We start from the raw sequence: 18,294 nt of genomic DNA, 5'->3' as shown, positions 1-18,294 counted from the left end.
GACACGGACCATGCGCAGGAGATTGAGATTAGTCAGGTTTACATTATAATTGTGCAATGTCAATGTTCTAGTACTATTATGGACATAAGTAGCTTTGAGAGGTTTATCTGTCTTTTTCACATTTACTATTCGTTTAAATAAAATACATTATCAGAATGTATTTTTCTATGAGCAAGGCTGGAAACATGCTTATATCTTATTAAATTATGTATACTATAGCTTTTTTCACAGACTAATGCAAATATCAAATTAAAAATCATCCCTCATGTATCCTCTTGTAATAAATTCCAATTGACAGACTATTATCAATTTATAATTTAATTTTGCAGTCCATCCTTAACAGAGCAGTGAACATAATTCTTTCCATGTCTAAGGAGATTCCTCTTTGGTCCTTTGCCCATCTGCATTTGAAACAACAGCAGGTATTCATTGTCTTTATTGTTCAGGCATCATTCCCTGCCTGTTTATGATATATTTATCTATTTTGCTTTTTAATTTAGTTTCAGACATGTAACTTTTATTTTTGCATGGTGTTAGATTGAACAGAATGCTGCTCGAGAACTGGGTGATGACAGTGTGCTTGGTAAACCGGTGGTGCTCAAATCTCTTGATAAACAGATTAGTGAACACAAGGATGTCACTAAGGTTGTGATCCAACTTAGTTCCGTTATTTCCAATTTAAAGAGCGATGCAGCAAAAATTCTTGACACCTTCTCTCCTTTCTCCCACTTGTGGAATCAAGTGAGTTTATATCTCTTTTATATTTATTTGTGTGTATTTGCATGAATTAATGAGATATAGATTTCTGAAAGATAAATTTGATACTACAGTCATTGCTATTTAAACTTTCAATTGCTTTGAGGTCTCATATTCTCTGAGAAGAAACAGAATTTGGAAGCATGTTAAAAAAATTTTTGAATACGCAGGCTAAGGAGAACAAAATGGCAATACGTTCTTAAGCACTTAATCATGACCTGAAAAGCCAAAAGAATGCAAACATTTAGTAGAAGGAATTGGATAATGTAATAACGTTATGTTGAAATTGTGCGACTCAGTTAACCTTGGTCCATTTGACCATAGGCAAGATGTGCTCTTACCTCAAGTGCCAGCTCCCAGAAAGTGAAGTTCCACACAAATTCTTGTCTAGAGGCATAAAAGAACAGTTCAATAGATAAGTTGGAGTTGAAGACCCATTGAAAAGGTGAATTAAAATGCCATGCATTTTGGGGAGGTCACTTCCAATCTTGCACACAACCTTGTATGGAACTTGGATCCCATCCCTTCCAGCCTTTTTACCCTTTTTACAATGTGGCATCTGCCAGCTGCTGTCCACGAACAAGTGTACTGTAATGGATGATGCTTTGTGGAGATCTCGAAATGGAGTACCAGTGTATTTCTGACTTCTTCATTAGCTGAAAAGTAAATTGAAAAAACAGCTTTGCCTCAGTCAATAGATCTGACAGGTTGTTCCTCCTGTATCAGAGATATGACAAGATCAATTTTTAGTTTATGATGTTCCAACATTTGTTGACTATATGATCAACTGTCAGTGAACCAGATTTGGTCTTTATCATACCCCAGTGAACATGGAGTTCATAAGTATTTATTTTGAAGTTGACATTTCATTGATTTTCATTTTTCTCTTTAAATTGGTTACATCATGATCAATGGTAGTTCGTCTGTTGGCTGAGGTCCTTTGTAGGGTAAATTTGCATTTTTCTAGTTGGTTAGAATTGGTTGCTGAGCATGGTTACATAATAAACCCTTCTGTATCATACTTACAGAGAAAATATCTGGAATGAACAGAGAAATGGTAACAAATTTGTATTTTATTCCAGGGTGAGGCTAAGTCCAAATAGAGGAATAATACCACATATACTACCTACGTAATCTATTACTTGATAGCAGAAACATTGAATTTTCCTACCCTCTTCCTCTTTTCTCTCTCCTCTGGATCTATGCATTTCTTCCAACATTCACACCAGGTCCCAATATTTTGTTTCTTTCCCCTCCATCTGCCCACCATTCACACACTTCTACCTCCTGGCACTATTGCCAGTCTCCCATCCCCCATCTTCCTGTCACCCCCCCCCCTCACCTGGATCCACCTTTCACCTGCCAGCTCTTGTACCTTGCCTTTCTATTCATTTTTTTAAAAATATTGGATTTGTTCTGACTATTTTTCTGCCCAAATGAAAGATCTTGACTTGAAACGTTGACTGTCAAGATCCCTCCATGGGTGCAGCCTGAGTTGCTAGTTCCTCCAGCTTTCTGTGTCTTGTTCCAGATTCCAGAATCTGCAGTCCCTTCTATTCCCATTTTCTACTTCATCTTGAATATTACTTCTTATTTTTTTGTAAATGCATAATGGAATGTGTGGCCTGCAATTTGAAGCAAGCAGTCCAGAAAATGAGATCTGAACAAAGTTCAGGATTAAGTGATGCTGCTTCCCAGCCTTCAGTGGCAAACGGCTTTCCATTGCACAATGGAATTAATAAGGTCACCTGGCAACTTTGCGAAAATAGCAATGGCAGAGGTGGAATCAGATGGCCATGCTGCAGAACAAGGCTTCTCTATGAAAAAATCTTTGAAATCCAGCTAAACCATGTTCCCCAGCTAGGTTGTCACAAATACCAAAGATCTCAAACGCATTCAAAATATCAAGATGCCAGTAAAATCTATTAAAATTTATGTAAGGTTAAAGTCTAAAACTTCAACACTTTAAAGACAAATTTAAATGATTTCACTACTCAAATAATAATTCTTAAGATTGTGTTAACCAATACCTGGCTTAGTTCCTCACAGAGTTTCAGCTCCGTGAAGTTAACTGAGAAGCAGTGCGTACAGTGGCCTAAACCAGTGCAATGTATCAAGTTGGTCTCTGCATGTAATCCTGTGCCAGAGCATATTAAATGAAACAAATGTGAGCAGCTGACCAAACCTATGTGATTAATGTACTTGAATAAAACTCTCAGATTTGCTGACAGGAAATATTGGCAGTAATATAGATAAAAGCCAGGGCAATCATAATTAGTGAAAATTGCTGACACTGTGAGAAATGTCAGGTTCAAAAGTTGGAATTAGTTGAATATTTTGTGATTGCGCCAAGCCAGTGTAATATGCAAGATTTATCCTGATTATACTGGTAGTTTCACCTCATCCATCATTCAGTTGTAGATCTCTTAAGCATACATGTGATGATTTATATACCCAAGGAATTTATTACGCTATCACTAGCCTTATGTGGAATCAATAACTAAACACTTTAAAATGACTATGAAATTTCTATTTATTTAGATTCCAGTTGAAAAAGTGAAGGAATTTATGGATTCAAATCCAATCTTTGCTGAGTTCAATGAGCAAATCACAAATTATGCTGTATGTATAAAACTGATTATCATTATTGTGCATTGAATGCAAATATGCAGTTTTTAACTAAAAGAAAATAACCCTTGCAATCTCTGCTTTACATAGAGATTGGAGAGTCAGATTGATGAGTTGCCTTCTTGTTATGAAGTGGGCTCAGTTCAATTTGACACACAGCAGTTGAAGCTGGCTTTAATACAGGAATGTCGCATGTGGAAGAGAGCCTTTGGCACAGCCTTGAACAGAAAAACTGCAACAGAAATGGATGAGATTTTCTCTTTCATTGAAAATCTCAGCAAACGACTGAACCGACCAATTAATGATTTGGATGATGTGCGTGGAGCCATGGCAGCACTAAAAGAAATCAGAGATGCCGAGATAAAGATTGACATGACCATTGAACCTATTGAGGAAACGTATGCCCTCCTAAATAAGCATGAACTACTTTTTCAAGATGGAAATGCTGAGAGAGTTGATGGATTAGCTTATGCCTGGAAAAACTTAAATGCACAGGTACTCCCTTTGAAATAAAGCACAAGATATGTTAGATTCTGAAAGGATTTGAATTAAGACATTATTTTTGGAATTCACATTTACAAAGGGGACTTTGAAATGAAGTAAGTGTTATTATTTGAGAATATTTTCTATTAGTTGGTCACAATTCAAGTATGAGCAACAGGGTAGATGTACTTTGTTCCTTTAGGACTCTTTCTTTATGTCTAAAGGCATGGAACTGCCTTTATTCAATGGAAAAAAATCCTGCTAAGTATCTCCCCAAAAAGGAGGCTTCAAGAATTCAGCATCATTAGAAATTGTAGCTACACTTTTTTCCAGAATGTTGTTTCAATGCTTTACCATATAAATAAAAAAAATCCCCTAGACAAATAACTGAAAAGAGATTCATTACCTTCACGTAAATCTGAACCAGTAATGACAAATTATGCTATGTGAGATTGGACAATGAATTTTAATATTAACAAAGGATGGTACTTGTTGGGTATATAGCAATACCTGCATTCAAATTTAAAAAAAGATCCATGGAAGAAGTATTTGGATATGATTTGCGGTTGTACTGTATATTGGAAATGCCTGTTTGAGATAGTTTTTGAAGTGGATAGATCAAAAGGACTTCCACTACCAGTATGAGCATTCTACAGTAATCAATAAGCTCTGTAGTTCTCAACACCCTGGGTTGATTTTCCACGGTCTTTGCCAGGTGCTTGAGAATATCAGTGGTAACCTTATAGTTTGTTATTACGTGTGACATATCAGTTCCATTTGAAAGGTCCTTGCTACCTGGAGTCTGTTTATGTATAAAGTTTCTTTGAAATGTCCCATATCTTAAAGCCTAGAATTCAAGGAGAACTGCATCCGGGGGCATAAATTTATCAGTCGTGTTGAACAGGTCATTGGACCTCCCAAAAGAGAGTATCAATTTAACATTTTTGTATGATCTTCTATTTGTGGCTATCAGCTGATGCTCTATACCTTTGCCACTTAAAGAGGTTAGCCTTTGGATTGTGGGGTGGAAAAAATGAAGATATTGTAATTGATAATAAAAAATAGTAAGGGTCAGGGAAGGGTCTATAAAAGTCCAAGCTGATAGAACTATCAAATCATTACAATGCATAATTTTCATATTTTTGGCTTACCTATATCTTCACCTTAATCTCTGATCTAATCACAAGCAGCCACAGATAAGATTTCACTCAGTTGCTGTTATCTGTTCCTTCGCAATTTCTGTGTGCCAAGGCATCAATATGAATGCTTACACTTAAGAATAGCTTCTGCTATTCCTGAGTACCTGAATTTGTACAATATATTGCACAATATATATCTTTATTCAAGACAGAGATTAATAGATTTTCGGATATTGATCAAAATAGAGATTTAATTGGCATTGAGGTGGAAATCAGCATGGTATTAATGTATCATCGGAGTACTTGGAATACTGTGCTCAGTTCTGGTTGCCTTACTATAGGAAGGATATGGAAACCATAGAAAGGGTGCAGAAGAGATTTACAAGGATGTTTCCTGGATTGGGGAGCATGCCTTATGAGAATAGGTTGAGTGAACTTGGCCTTGTTTCCTCAGAGTAATGGAGGATGAGAGGTGACCTAATAGAGTTGTACAATATAGTGAGAGGCATTGTTCGTGTGGATAGTCAGAGGCTTTTTCCCAGGGCTGAAATGGCCAACACAAGAGGGCACAGTTTTAAGGTGCGTGGAAGTAGGTACAGAGGAGATGTCAGGGATAAGTTTTTTTTACGCAGAGAATGGTGAGTGCATGGAATGGGCTGCCGGCAATGGTGGTGGAGGCGGATATGATAGGGTCTTTTAAGAGACTTTTAGATAGGTACATATATCTTAGAAAAATAGTGGGCTATGGGTAACCCTAGGTAATTTCTAAGGTAAGATAGCTGCATCTGAACATCACCACAAATTATGGTTTTTCACATTCACTTACCCTATGGAGTAAAGTCTCCATCCATTGTTTTCCAGAACATGACAGACAATATCTGGCAACTAGTCTATCATTGTTGGTGTATCCAAGGTGGATCAGGTGATTGTTATGAATATTGAATTTTACGGGAAGTATTCAAAGTGCATGTGAAGTGGGTGTTTTGCAACACATTGTTGTGTACAATTCATTAGTTTAAAGACTGGTGCCAATGGCCTAAAACTAGGAAAGGAAAAGACAAAGGCTTTCACTAATGCACCAAAGCTTGAATTCCAGTAAAGCTAAGGTCTTTCTAGCAAATAGTATAGTATTATGTAATCCAATCACAAACAAGATAAAATCTGCAAATGCTGGAAATCCGAGCAACACACATAAAGTGCTAGAGGAACTCAGCAGGCCAGGCAGCATCTATGGAAAAATGCACAGCTGAAGTTTCAGGCTGAAACCCTTCAGCAGGACTGGAGAATAAAAGCTGAGGAGTAGAGTTAAAAGGAGGGGGGAGGTGAAAGAGAAAATCAAGGCGATAGGTGAAACCTGGAGGGGAGGGATGAAGTAAAGAATTGGGAAGTTGATTGGTGAAAGAGACAGAAGGCCATGGAAGAAAGAAAAGGGGGGAGCAGCACCAGGCAGTGGTGATGGGTGGGCATGGGGATAAGGTGAGAGAGGGAAAAGGGGATGGGAAAATGGTGAAGGGGGGCATTATTCATTTGAGAAATCAATGTTCATGCCAACAGGTTGAAGGCTACCCAAAAGGAATATAAGGTGTTGTTCCTCCAACCTAAGTGTGGCCTCATCACAACAGTGGAGGAGATCATTGGTGGACGAATTGGAATGGGAATGGGAAGTGGAATTAAAATTGGTGGCCACTGGGAGATCCTGCTTTTTCCAGTGGATGGAGTTGTAGGTTCACAGCAACGTGGTCTCCTGATCTACGTCTGATCTCACTGTAATACAGGAGGCAACACCGGGCACACCGAACATAGTATATGACCCTAACAGACTCACAGGTGAAGTGTTTCCTCACCCAGAAAGACTGTTTAGGGCCCTGAATAATAGTGGGGGCTGTGTCATGATGAGGCCACACTTGGATTGGAGGAACAACGCTTATATTCTGTTTGGGTGGCCTACAACCTGATGACATGAACATCGATTTCTCAGACTCCAGTAATGCCCTACAGCATCCCCCGCCTTCACCATTTCCCATCCCCTTTTTCCTCTTCCACCTTATCTCCTTGTCTGCCCATTGCCTCTCTCTGGTACTCCTCCCCCTTTCATACTTCCATGGCCTTCTGTCTTTTTCACGAATCAACTTCTCAGCTATTTACTTCATCCCTCCCCCTCCAGGTTTCAACTATCACCTTGTGTTTCCCTCTTCCCTCACCCCGCCTTTTAAATCTATTCCTCAGCTTTTTTTCTCCATTCATGCTGAAGGGTCTCAGTCCGAAACGTCGACGGTACTTCTTTCCATAGATGCTGCTGGCCTTCTGAGTTCCTCCAGCATCTTATGTGTGTTGCAAAGTGTCGTGTAAGATTCTTTTTTGATCTCATGCATGTACTAACATTGCTACATTCTTAAAAAAGAGCTGTTAAAAAATGAGACTAGTAGTAAAAAAAATGCATGCATTGAATGCAAGATTAGCAAGTGAAATTATCCTTACTAAATCGGCAAGAATTGAAATTGCTGTATGGTGTCTTATATTGCAGTACAAGTATAGTGACAGATTTAAGATCAAGAATGAGCAAGACAAAGGCATAATCTTTGCTTTAAGCACAGGCAGTGACCACGGTTGTAGACAATTTGAGAAGGATACACTGGAATGATGATTGGAATTAAGATAATTTAGCCTGGTAATGGATCATCAGTCAATGCTGGTGTTGTTGGGTCATAGGTTTCGGGTGATAGGTGAAATACTTAAAGGGCAACTGAGGGGGAACTTCTCCACACATTGGGTGGTGTGAGTATGGAACAAGCTGCTTGTGGAAGTGGTGGATTTGATACAATTGTAACACTTAAGAGAAGTTTGGACAGTTACATGGATGAGAGATGTATGGAGAGGTATGGTCCAGGTGTGGGTAGATGGGTCTTGGCAGAACAGCAGGTTTAGATAGGTCAAATGGCCTGTTTCTGTGTCATATTGCTCTATAACACTGGGTCCCAAAGCTGTAATACCTGTCATAGAGAGGTTGAGCAATCCTTTATTTCTGACTATAAAATCAACTCCAAAGAGATGGTCATTGTAGATGCTTTAGTCGTAGCTTCTGCATGAGAAACGTAATGTTGTCAGTGAAAGTAAGATCTTCATATTAAATGCAGTTAACTACAATAGACAATAGGTGCAGAAGTAGACCATTCGGCCCCTCGAATCTGCACTGCCATTCTGAGATCATGGCTGATCATTCACTATCAATACCCAGTCCCTGCCTTGTCCCCATATCCCTTGATTCCCCTATCCATCAGATATCTATCTAGCTCCTTCTTGAAAGCATCCAGAGAATTGGCCTCCACCATCTTCCGAGGCAGTGCATTCCACACCTCCACAACTCTCTGGGAGAAGAAGCTCTTCCTCAACTCTGTTTTAAATAACTGACCTCTTATTCTCAATCCATGCCCTCTGGTACTGGACTCCCAACATCTGGAACATATTTCCTGCCTCAATCCTATCAAATCCTTTAATTATCTTAAACGTTTCAATCAGATCCCCTCTCAATCTCCTCAATTCCAGCATGTACAAGCCCAATCTCTCCAATCTCTCTGCATATGACAGCCCTGCCATCCCAGGAATCAACCTAGTGAATCTACGCTGCACTTCCTCAATTGCCAGAATGTCCTTCCTTAAACCTGGAGACCAAAACTGTACACAATATTCCAGGTGTGGTCTCACCAGGGCCCTGTACAAATTGCTCTTGTACTCAATTCCCCTTGTAACAAAGGCCAACATTCCATTTGCCCTCTTCACTGCCTGTTGCTCTTGCTCATTCACCTTCATTGACTGGTGAACTAGGACTCCTAGGTCTCTTTGCATTTCTCCCTTACCTAACTCTACACCGTTCAGACAATACTCTGCCCTCTTGTTTCTGCTTCCAAAGTGGATAACTTCACATTTATTCACATTGAATGACATCTGCCAAGTATCTGTCCACTCACCCAGCCTATCCAAGTCTCCCTGTATTCTCCTAACGTCCTCTTCGCATGTCACACTGCCACCCAGTTTAGTATTGTCAGCAAACTTGCTGATACAGTTTTCAATGCCCTCATCTAAATCGTTGACATAAATCGTAAAGAGCTGTGGTCCCAATACAGAGCCCTGTGGTACCCCACTAGTCACCTCCAGCCAGTCCGAGAAACACCCATTCACTGCTACCCTTTGCTTTCTATCTGCCAACCAGTTTTCTATCCATGTTGAAACCCTGCCCCCAATGCCATGAGCTCTGATTTTACTCACCAATCTCCTATGTGGCACCTTATCGAATGCCTTCTGAAAATCTAGGTACACAACATCCACTGGCTTACCCTCGTCTAACATCCTTGTTATACCCTCAAAAAACTCTAACAGATTAGTCAAGCATGATTTGCCCTTGGTAAATCCATGCTGGCTCGGCCTAATCCTATTACTGCCATCAAGATATGCCACTAGTTCGTCCTTAATAATGGACTCAAGCATCTTCCCCACGACTGACGTTAGGCTAACAGGGCGATAGTTCTCCGTTTTCTCCTTCCCTCCCTTCTTGAAAAGTGGGATAACATTAGCCACTCTCCAATCTTCAGGAACTGATCCTGAATCTAAGGAACATTGGAAAATGATTACCAATGCATCCACAATTTCCTGAGCCACCTCTTTTAGAATCCTCGGATGCAGACCATCTGGACCCGGGGATTTATTAGCCTTCAGTCCTACCAGTCTACTCATCACAGTTTCTTTCCTAATGTCAATCTGTCTCAATTCCTCTGATATCTTATGACCCTGGCCCATCCATACATCTGGGAGATTGCTTGTGTCCTCCCTGGTGAAGACAGATCTAAAGTACACATTAAATTCTGCTGCCATTTCCCTGTTTCCCATAACAATTTCTCCCAATTCATTCTTTAAGGGGCCAACATTGTTCTTAACTATCTTCTTTCTCTTCACATAGCTAAAAAAGCTTTTGCTATCCCCTTTTATATTCCTGGCTAGACTGAGCTCATACCTGATTTTTTCTCTCCGTATTGCTTTTTTAGTTAAGATCTGCTGTTCCTTAAAACTTTCCCAATCATCTGTATTCCCACTCATCTTAGCCCTGTCATACTTCTTTTTCTTTAACGCTATACAATCTCTGACTTCCTTTGTCAACCACTGTGGCCCCTTCCCCCTCTTTGAATCCTTCCTTCTCATTGGAATGAACTGCTTTTGCATCTTTTGTATTATCCCCAAGAATATCTGCCACTGCTGATCCACTGTCTTTCCTGCCAGGGCATCTGCCCATTTAACTTTGGCCAGCTCTTCCCTCATGGCTCCGTGGTCTCCTTTATTTAATTGCAACACTGACACCTCTGATCTGCCCTTATCCCTCTCAAATTGTAGATAAAAACTTATCATGTTATGATCACTACTTCCTAATGGCTCCTTTACTTCAAGATCACTTATCAATTCCTGTTCATTACACATCACCAAGTCCAAGGTCCAGCACCTACCTGATTCTCCCAGTTCACCTGCATGTTGAAATCTCCCATAATGACTGCATTACCTTTAGCACATGCCAATGTTAACTCCCTAATCAACTTGTACCCAATATCCACGCTACTGTTTGGGGGCCTGTACACAACACCCATTAGGGTCTTTTTACCCTTACTGTTCCTCAGCTCAATCCACATAGACGCTACTTCCCTTGTTCCCAAGTCACCTCTTGCTAAAGACTGAATCTCATTCCTCACCAACAGGGCCACCCCACCCCCTCTTCCCATATTTCTGTCTCTACGATAGCACGTTTACCCTGGTACACTCAATTCCCAGGCCTGATCCCCTTGCAGCCATGTCTCCGTTATCCCAACATTATCGTAGTTCAAGCTCATCTGTCTTATTTCTGACACTACGCGCATTCAAGTATAGAATTCTTAGCCCATTCCTCCTCTCTTTGCTTAAAACACTGTCTATTGTACCTAACCCAGCTCCTTGAACTTCCATTGGGCTAATTGCACCCTGAATTTTGATGACCTTCTCAAGATCACCCAAACCTTGTACACGTTTAACCCCATGCTCCTTCTGACCAACCCTCTGGATCTGGATCCCTGTCCCCTGCATATCTAGTTTAAACCCCCCCGAGCAGCACTGGCAAACACTCCTGCAAGAATGTTAGTACCCCTACGGTTCAGATGTAGACCGTCCCTTCGAAACAGATCCCAATGTCCCTGGAACAAAGACCAATTATCCAAAAACCTGAACCCTTCCTTCCTGCACCATGCTCTCAGCCTCGTATTAATGTGCATAATCATTCTATTCTTCGCCTCACTCGCACGTGGCACAGGTAGCAATCCCGAGATTGTCACCCTGGAGGTCCTGCCTTTCAGCTTCACCCCTAACTCCCTGAACTTTCTAAGCAGGACCCCTTCACTCACCTTACCTACATTGTTGGTCCCTACATGGACCACTACATCTGGGTTCATGTCCTCGTTCTCAAGAATAGCCTGCACCTGATCTGAGATGTCCCGGACCCTGGCACCAGGGAGGCAACATACCATCCGAGACTCCCGATCTGCCCACAAAATCTCCTATCTGCCCCCCTGACTATAGAATCCCCTAAAACTATCACTCTCTTCTCTTCCCTCCTCCCCTTCCTAGTTGAGGGTTCAACCTCTGTGCCAGAGGCAGGACCACTACAACTCATTCCTGGTAGGTCATCCCCATCAACAGTATCCAGTACGGTATACTTACTGTTAATGGGAATGGCCGCAGGGGTGCTCTGCTCTCTCTGCCTGCTCCCCCTGCCTCTCTGGACCGTCACCCATCTGCCTACTTCTTGGTTTTTTGGTGTGACTACCTCCTGATAACTCCTATCTATCTCTGCCTCTGCCTCCTGAATGATCCGTAGTTCATCCAGCTCCTGCTCCAACTCCCTAACTCGGGCTGATAGGAGCTGCAGCTGGACGCACCTCTTGCAGGTGTGGTCATCAGGGACAACTGTATTGACCCTGACTTCCCACATACTGTATACGGAGCACACCACTGCTCTGACAGTCTCCCGCATACCTGAACTGGATTAATAGAATAAGTCTAAAAAGCACCTAGCGACCTTACCTTCTTCCCCTCAGCGAGCAAAAACACAGGCTTGCCGAAGCCCACTTAGCCAAAGCCCAGGACTCTGCTTCCACGGACTCCGCTGCCCGCTCTGAAAAGAAGTCCTGCCTTTTGAAGTGCGTGCTTGACGCTGACGTCACCAACGCCTGCGCAGTTCCCCCTCCTCCACAGGTATTGACCAGGTAGGCTTAAATCCTACCTACACGGTTGAATTCTCTGAGCTCCCAGCTGAATCACAAGCTGTAACTTGCTCCCGATTCAAATGACCACTCTGAAAAGAAGTCCTGCCTTTTAAAGTGCGCGCTCGACGCTTATCTTATCTACATAAGATAAATCACAGGGCTGACTCAGACACAATATGAAATAGGGACAAGAAACTTTCTTTTAAGTAGTTAACTGCATTTAATGTGAAATAGGGACAAAAATCTTTCTTTTAAGTAGTTGTAAAATTTTTAAAAAAGTATTGTCCTTCCCTCTCCCATCTTTCCCACCTACAGACATGCATATAAACAAAAATACAGGTATTGGGTAGGGTTCTATATTCCTGTATGGCTACAGCTTATTTCACCCATGTTAACCTGCTATGAGTTACTTTTTTGCCATTAACCACCCCTCAATGGTCTTTGATATACTGTACATGCTCCTTGGGTTTGTTGACATTGTCCTTCCCCATAATAGGAATACTGTGTGTTCACCCTGAACTCTCACTATTCCATTTTTGAACTCCATCTACTGCTTGCCTATCTGCTTTCCTGCAAGTTGCTGCTTACAGCCCACATTTGCCTAGTTCTGGCTTATCATATTGAAATCAGCTTTCCTTCCCTCCCCCCCCTCCACCCCAACCTTCCAATTCTCAACCTAATTCAGGACCTATGTTTATGGTCTTTCCTTGTCCATTTCTTTAACAATCTTGAAGTTATGGTAATTCTTTGACAAATGTTCACACACCGACACCAAACACCTGCTTCACTTTACTGTCTAAGATTGTCCGGTACTGCTCCTTCTACAGTAAGACTGTCCAAACACTGGGTTGATAAGCTCCTCAGAAAACACTTAAAAGTTCAACCCTTGTGAAGTATTTCACTCTAAGACAATCTCTGTTAATATTGGGGAAGATGAAATTCCCGTCTATTATTATGCTATAACTTTTACAGTAACTTGCCTACATATCTGCTCTTCTATACCCACCTGCATATTTGAAAGCCTAAAGTATATCCCAGCAAAGTGTTTCCAAGTGGTCACTTTTGCTTCCTACATGGCCTCATTTGAAGAAGCTTCAGGAAATCCTCCCTCCTCACTGCTGTAATAGAATTCCTTGATTAAAATTGCATTTCCGTTTCCTCTGATACACCATCCCTTGTTCTACATGAAGAATCTGTTCTAAAAATCATTGACTTCAATAGGCACATTTAATGTCAGACAAATGTATACAATATACATCCTGAAATTCTCTTTCTTTGTAAACATCCACAAAAGCAGAGGAGTGCCCCAAAGAATGAATGACAGTTAAATGTTAGAACCCAAAGCCCCCACCAGCTCCCCTCTCCCATGCACAAGCAGCAGCAAAGCGACAGCCCCCCCACCCCCACCGGCAAATAAGTAACTGCATTCTCCACTGAGCACTCAAGTGTGCAGCAAAGCATTAGTAAAGACACCAACTTACAGTACCCCAAAGACTACTCGTTCACCCGGTATTTTCACATGCTATAGGGAGGATAAGAAGGCAATGGAGAGCATTCAGAAGAGGTTTCCCAGTCTGCTATCTAGATTAGAGGTAATGTGCTGTAAAGAGAGGTTTGATAAGCTTGTGTTGTTTTCTCTGAAGGAGTGGAGATCAAGTGGAGACTGTATGAAAAGTGGATATTATAGAGCAGATAGATAGTATCTTTTACCCAGGGTAAAAATGTCTAATATAAGAGGACAGTATGCATATAAGGTGATTGGGGTAAATTCAAAGGAGATGCTGAGTGCTTGGAATGAGCTCCTGAGGTGGTGGTGAAGGCAAGCACTACATTTTCTGCCAATACACTGATACCATTCTGGAAACTGGGGCTTTTGTAAGTTTATCAGTGCTGTGCCTTTCCAGCCACCTGTTTTAGCAGGTTAGAGTAGGGATGAACAGATCAAAGTCCAGGGGGATTGTTGGCTGTCAGCTTCATTAGTTTTTCAGACTTTAACTGGATCTAGACTATATTTGAGTTCTTCCCCTTGGAACCATTTTCTCGATTAATATTTTCATTACCTTTTCTACCGTGAAGGTAGTTCTAAAATATTTATTTAATCTTTAACGTTTCCAGCTTTTGCATTATTTCCTCTGATCTAACATTAATGATTGTTAGCAAGATTGTAAGCATTGTTTATTAGTGACAGAGTTGGCAGCAAATAAAATGAGTCAACCATTTTTCTCCACTGATGCTGCTTGACCCTCTAAGTTCTCCCAGCCGTTTATAATTTGCTCTGAATTTTAGCATCGACAGTTTCTTATAATTTCATGAGTGGTTGCTGTTCCATGTGTTTTATTTGAAGGCCGTATGCATTTATTTGCAAGCTGTGGCTCATATCTAAAAGATTTATCAGAGTATTAACAGCTGAAGGTGATGAAAATCCAAAGTACCTCACTGGTACTTTAGTAAAATATCATGGATGTGTATTATAATAGAATATTAACAACAGTACAAAGCTCTATTTAGGCCCCAGCTGAAGAAATGTATTCCATGAAGATATATTCAGTTTAAAGAGAATCCAATATAGAAATACTATAACAAAGAGATCCTGTGAATGTTGTATTTTATAAAATTGAAGTAATTAATGGGTGATATAATCAATATGTTTGAGATACTGAGGGGAAGTTAAGGACGCTAGGTCAATTTGTAGTTATGCTGAGGCAATTCACCTCCAAAATCAATCTGTGATCCAGATAGGTTACAATCTTGGTAAAAAGTGGAAGAATTCCACTTTAATTGCTTTCCTATCCCACAGGGAAAGGTAGAACTCTGCCATTGAAATTCCACTCTATTTTCAATTAAGGTAAATACTTACATTAGTAAGTATAGTATATTTTTATAGCTATCTAACCTTTAAAAATTTCTGTGTGACAGGTTGTGCAGACGCAGAATATACTTTTAAAAGTGGAACCTGCCATGAAGACTGATCTGTTGGATGGGGTAAAAGTCTTCCAATCCAACATTCAGAACTTTTATCACGATTATGATACAAAGTAAGTATTGGAGGAAATATTATTTTATTACATAATTATATATTACATAATGCAAACAGAATTGTTATAGAAATGCCAGTCAGTATAAAGTTAAGATCTTCTTGTGACTCATACTGTTAATAGATTTCTGTTGAAGAGTTTCTGCTAGAAGAATCTGAATATGTGCTGCACCAACATCATGCAGAGTGTGGTATTAGGTTGATTACTGTGAAAGCTGCTCATATTTTCAAGTGTAATGTATGCACAGCCAAATATAGCAGCTACACATTACTCCCAATAATTTATTTTTGCAGACAAGACAAATAGAAGGCAAGCCCATTTGGATTACATGTTGGAACTAGTATTCTAAAGAGGATGTTCAATTGTTTTCTCTCTCTGGACAAATGGAGTGCTGTATTTTCACATAGATTGATGCTAAGAATTATGAGTCATTTTTACATGTTAATTTGGGTTTAGTTGGCCAAGTATGAACAGTGCACAGGCTGCATTCAAATTGCACATATACCACACAGTGCCTTATTTTATGAATCATGAATTTTATAGTGGTATAATAGGGCCCACATGATCTGATCTATGTACTATTTCATTTACTGTAGTGAAAGAAGCAATGTCGCGTTCTCAAGAAGGAAGATAATTGTTTAAATTGAAAGGATGATAAAGAAGAGCACATCTCGCATGCTTGTCATTATTAATAAAGTAATTGAGTTCAGGAATCGTGAGGTTATATTGCAGCTTTATAAAATTCTGGTTAGGCTGCATCTGGACTATTGTATGTAGTTCTATATGCCCCCTAATAAGAAGACTAAGGAGACCATGGAGCGGGTACAGAAGAGGTTTATCAGGATGCTGACTGCATTAGGGGGTATGTACTTTACGGGGAGGGTGGACAGAATTGGGTTGTTTCCTTTGGAGAGCTGGAGACTGAGGGGAGTCCTGATAAAAGATTATAAGAGATATAGATAGGGTAAACAGCCAGTTTCTTTTACCCAGGGTCAAAATGCCTAATACTAGAGGGCATGCATCAAAGGAGATATACAATAAAACTTGCCCTGCACAGAGTGATGGGTACTGGAATGTGCTGCCATGAGTCGTAGTGGGGCAATTATGACAATGTTTAATTAAGTAGTATTGACCACTACCTGAAGTTTTATGGGATCAAGCACTGTGTAAAGCCTTCTCCTCAAGTGCTATCAATTTCTTCTACGTTCCTTGCCATTGAATGCAGGCTTCCCACCAGCTTCACGTTTCATCCATTATTTTTTTGCTTGTACATATTTACAAGCATTTTATGTGTTTGATGGCATTCTAAAAAATACATGTAAAGGGGAAAGCGAATTGCCTTGGACTTGATGGGCTGAAGGGCTTACGTCCATTTTGAATGACCCTATAACTTCAAACTTCTATCATGATTCCAGCTAGGTGAGTGATAGAGGATACAATTAACTAATTAACAGTTAATTGTACAATTAACAGTTAATAGTACAGTTCAGAATTTAAAAATGCTTTCACTGATGCTGCTTGTTTGAAGTCATTGAGCATTTCATCCAAGACTTTCTGACATTGTCCTTCATGGCTATTTGCTCCTACTGCCTTCTGAGCTTGTGTCTGGAGGGCATTCTAGTTCTTGTAAGCAGAAGGCATCCCTGCTGCTGTGCACCTCCTCCACAAAAGCCTCAAGTTCAATATACAAAAAAAATGTAACCCCATTTTCTCCAATCTAACATTTTTCATTTTCAGCTCAGATTTACTTCCTACTCAACTGTCAAAACTCGCCACTGTCATGTTATACCTTATCTTACCTTAACACAGGACACTGTGGCTCCACATTGCCTTGAAAATTAGAAACTAATAGTAGTACTAAACACTCAACAGATCTGGGTGACAATGCACAAGGTTGGAAATGATTCTAAAAAGAAAATGAGATTTTCTGAAAATGTTTTCTTCAAGGTCAGTGCAAATGAAAGATGAGCAGCTCCATCTACAGTGAATTATTCTATTATTGTTTTAACCTTTAATTGAAAATTAATAATAAAAAAAACAGCTTCAATTCCTAATTTTATGAATTGCTTTTTAGCTTTATATTGTCCAATCTATTAGAAGATGAATCCAGGTATTACTGAAAGAAGTCAACTGCCTTCTGCTTTTAATTTCACATGATAGGGGCCCTGGTGTTGAAGGCCTTCCACCTCAAGAAGCCAGTGAAAGGCTGCAGATTTTTCAGACCAACTTTGATGAGCTCTGGCGGAAATTTACTACTTATTCTGCAGGAGAAGAACTCTTTGGGTTGCCTGTCATAGGTACCAATTGTTTATTATAATTTTATTTTCATTTTAAATAATATAAACCTTCAGCTTTTTGATATCTTTGGGTAAATTAACTTACTCTATTTAAATAAGAATGCTAATGGAGTAATAAGGGAGAGGGTGTTACAAACAAACACACAAATGTATAATTAGGAGTAGAAGTAGGCCACTTAGTCTCTCAAATCTAATGTGCTATTTATTAAGTTCATGGTTGATCTAGTTGTAACCCTGGATCCATATTTCTTTCTACCTGCAGTAATCTTTCACCTTGCACCTCACTTTCTTACCAGGATTTAATTTACTTCTGCTGTAAAATATTCAAAGGAACAGTTTCTAATTCCTTCGAGGAAGGTGAATCCCACAGGCTCTAAGATAAAACGTTACCCATCATTTATGTATTAAATGGACAACCCCCTATTTTTAAACAGTGATCCCTGGCTCTAGATTCTAGATTACATTCCCAGTGTTGTGTTATATTATTCCAATGTTTTTATTCATTTTTATCATCATTATGTAAATCTGAAATGAATATAGGCATCAAGCATGCATTGTTAGAAGCAGAAATGCAGGAGTTGCTTTGAGTGCTATCTGCTCTGCTGCATGCAGTCTATGCCAATGGTATCCACACAGAGGTTATTGTAATTGTGTGAACACAAGCTAATCAGCCAATAATTTGCAC

The 18,294-nt window shown here is 40.0% G+C and overlaps 1 protein-coding gene across 1 annotated transcript in view; it reads left to right on the top strand.

Moving 5' to 3' along the window:
- The window catches only part of dnah5l (dynein, axonemal, heavy chain 5 like), a 261,395-nt gene that overhangs the window by 64,546 nt on the left and 178,555 nt on the right, over window positions 1-18,294 (top strand). The window contains exons 25-30 of the mRNA XM_059972318.1: window positions 330-422; window positions 538-741; window positions 3,298-3,378; window positions 3,475-3,879; window positions 15,194-15,312; window positions 17,473-17,609. Coding sequence (XP_059828301.1) covers window positions 330-422; window positions 538-741; window positions 3,298-3,378; window positions 3,475-3,879; window positions 15,194-15,312; window positions 17,473-17,609 — 1,039 coding nt within the window. The remainder of the gene's footprint in view (window positions 1-329; window positions 423-537; window positions 742-3,297; window positions 3,379-3,474; window positions 3,880-15,193; window positions 15,313-17,472; window positions 17,610-18,294) is intronic.

This window comes from Hypanus sabinus, chromosome 6, assembly GCF_030144855.1.
Source record: "Hypanus sabinus isolate sHypSab1 chromosome 6, sHypSab1.hap1, whole genome shotgun sequence".
Taxonomy (NCBI): Eukaryota; Metazoa; Chordata; class Chondrichthyes; order Myliobatiformes; family Dasyatidae; genus Hypanus; species Hypanus sabinus.
The sequence above is the reverse complement of the archived record's forward strand: the minus strand, read 5'-3'. Positions and strand labels throughout refer to the sequence as shown.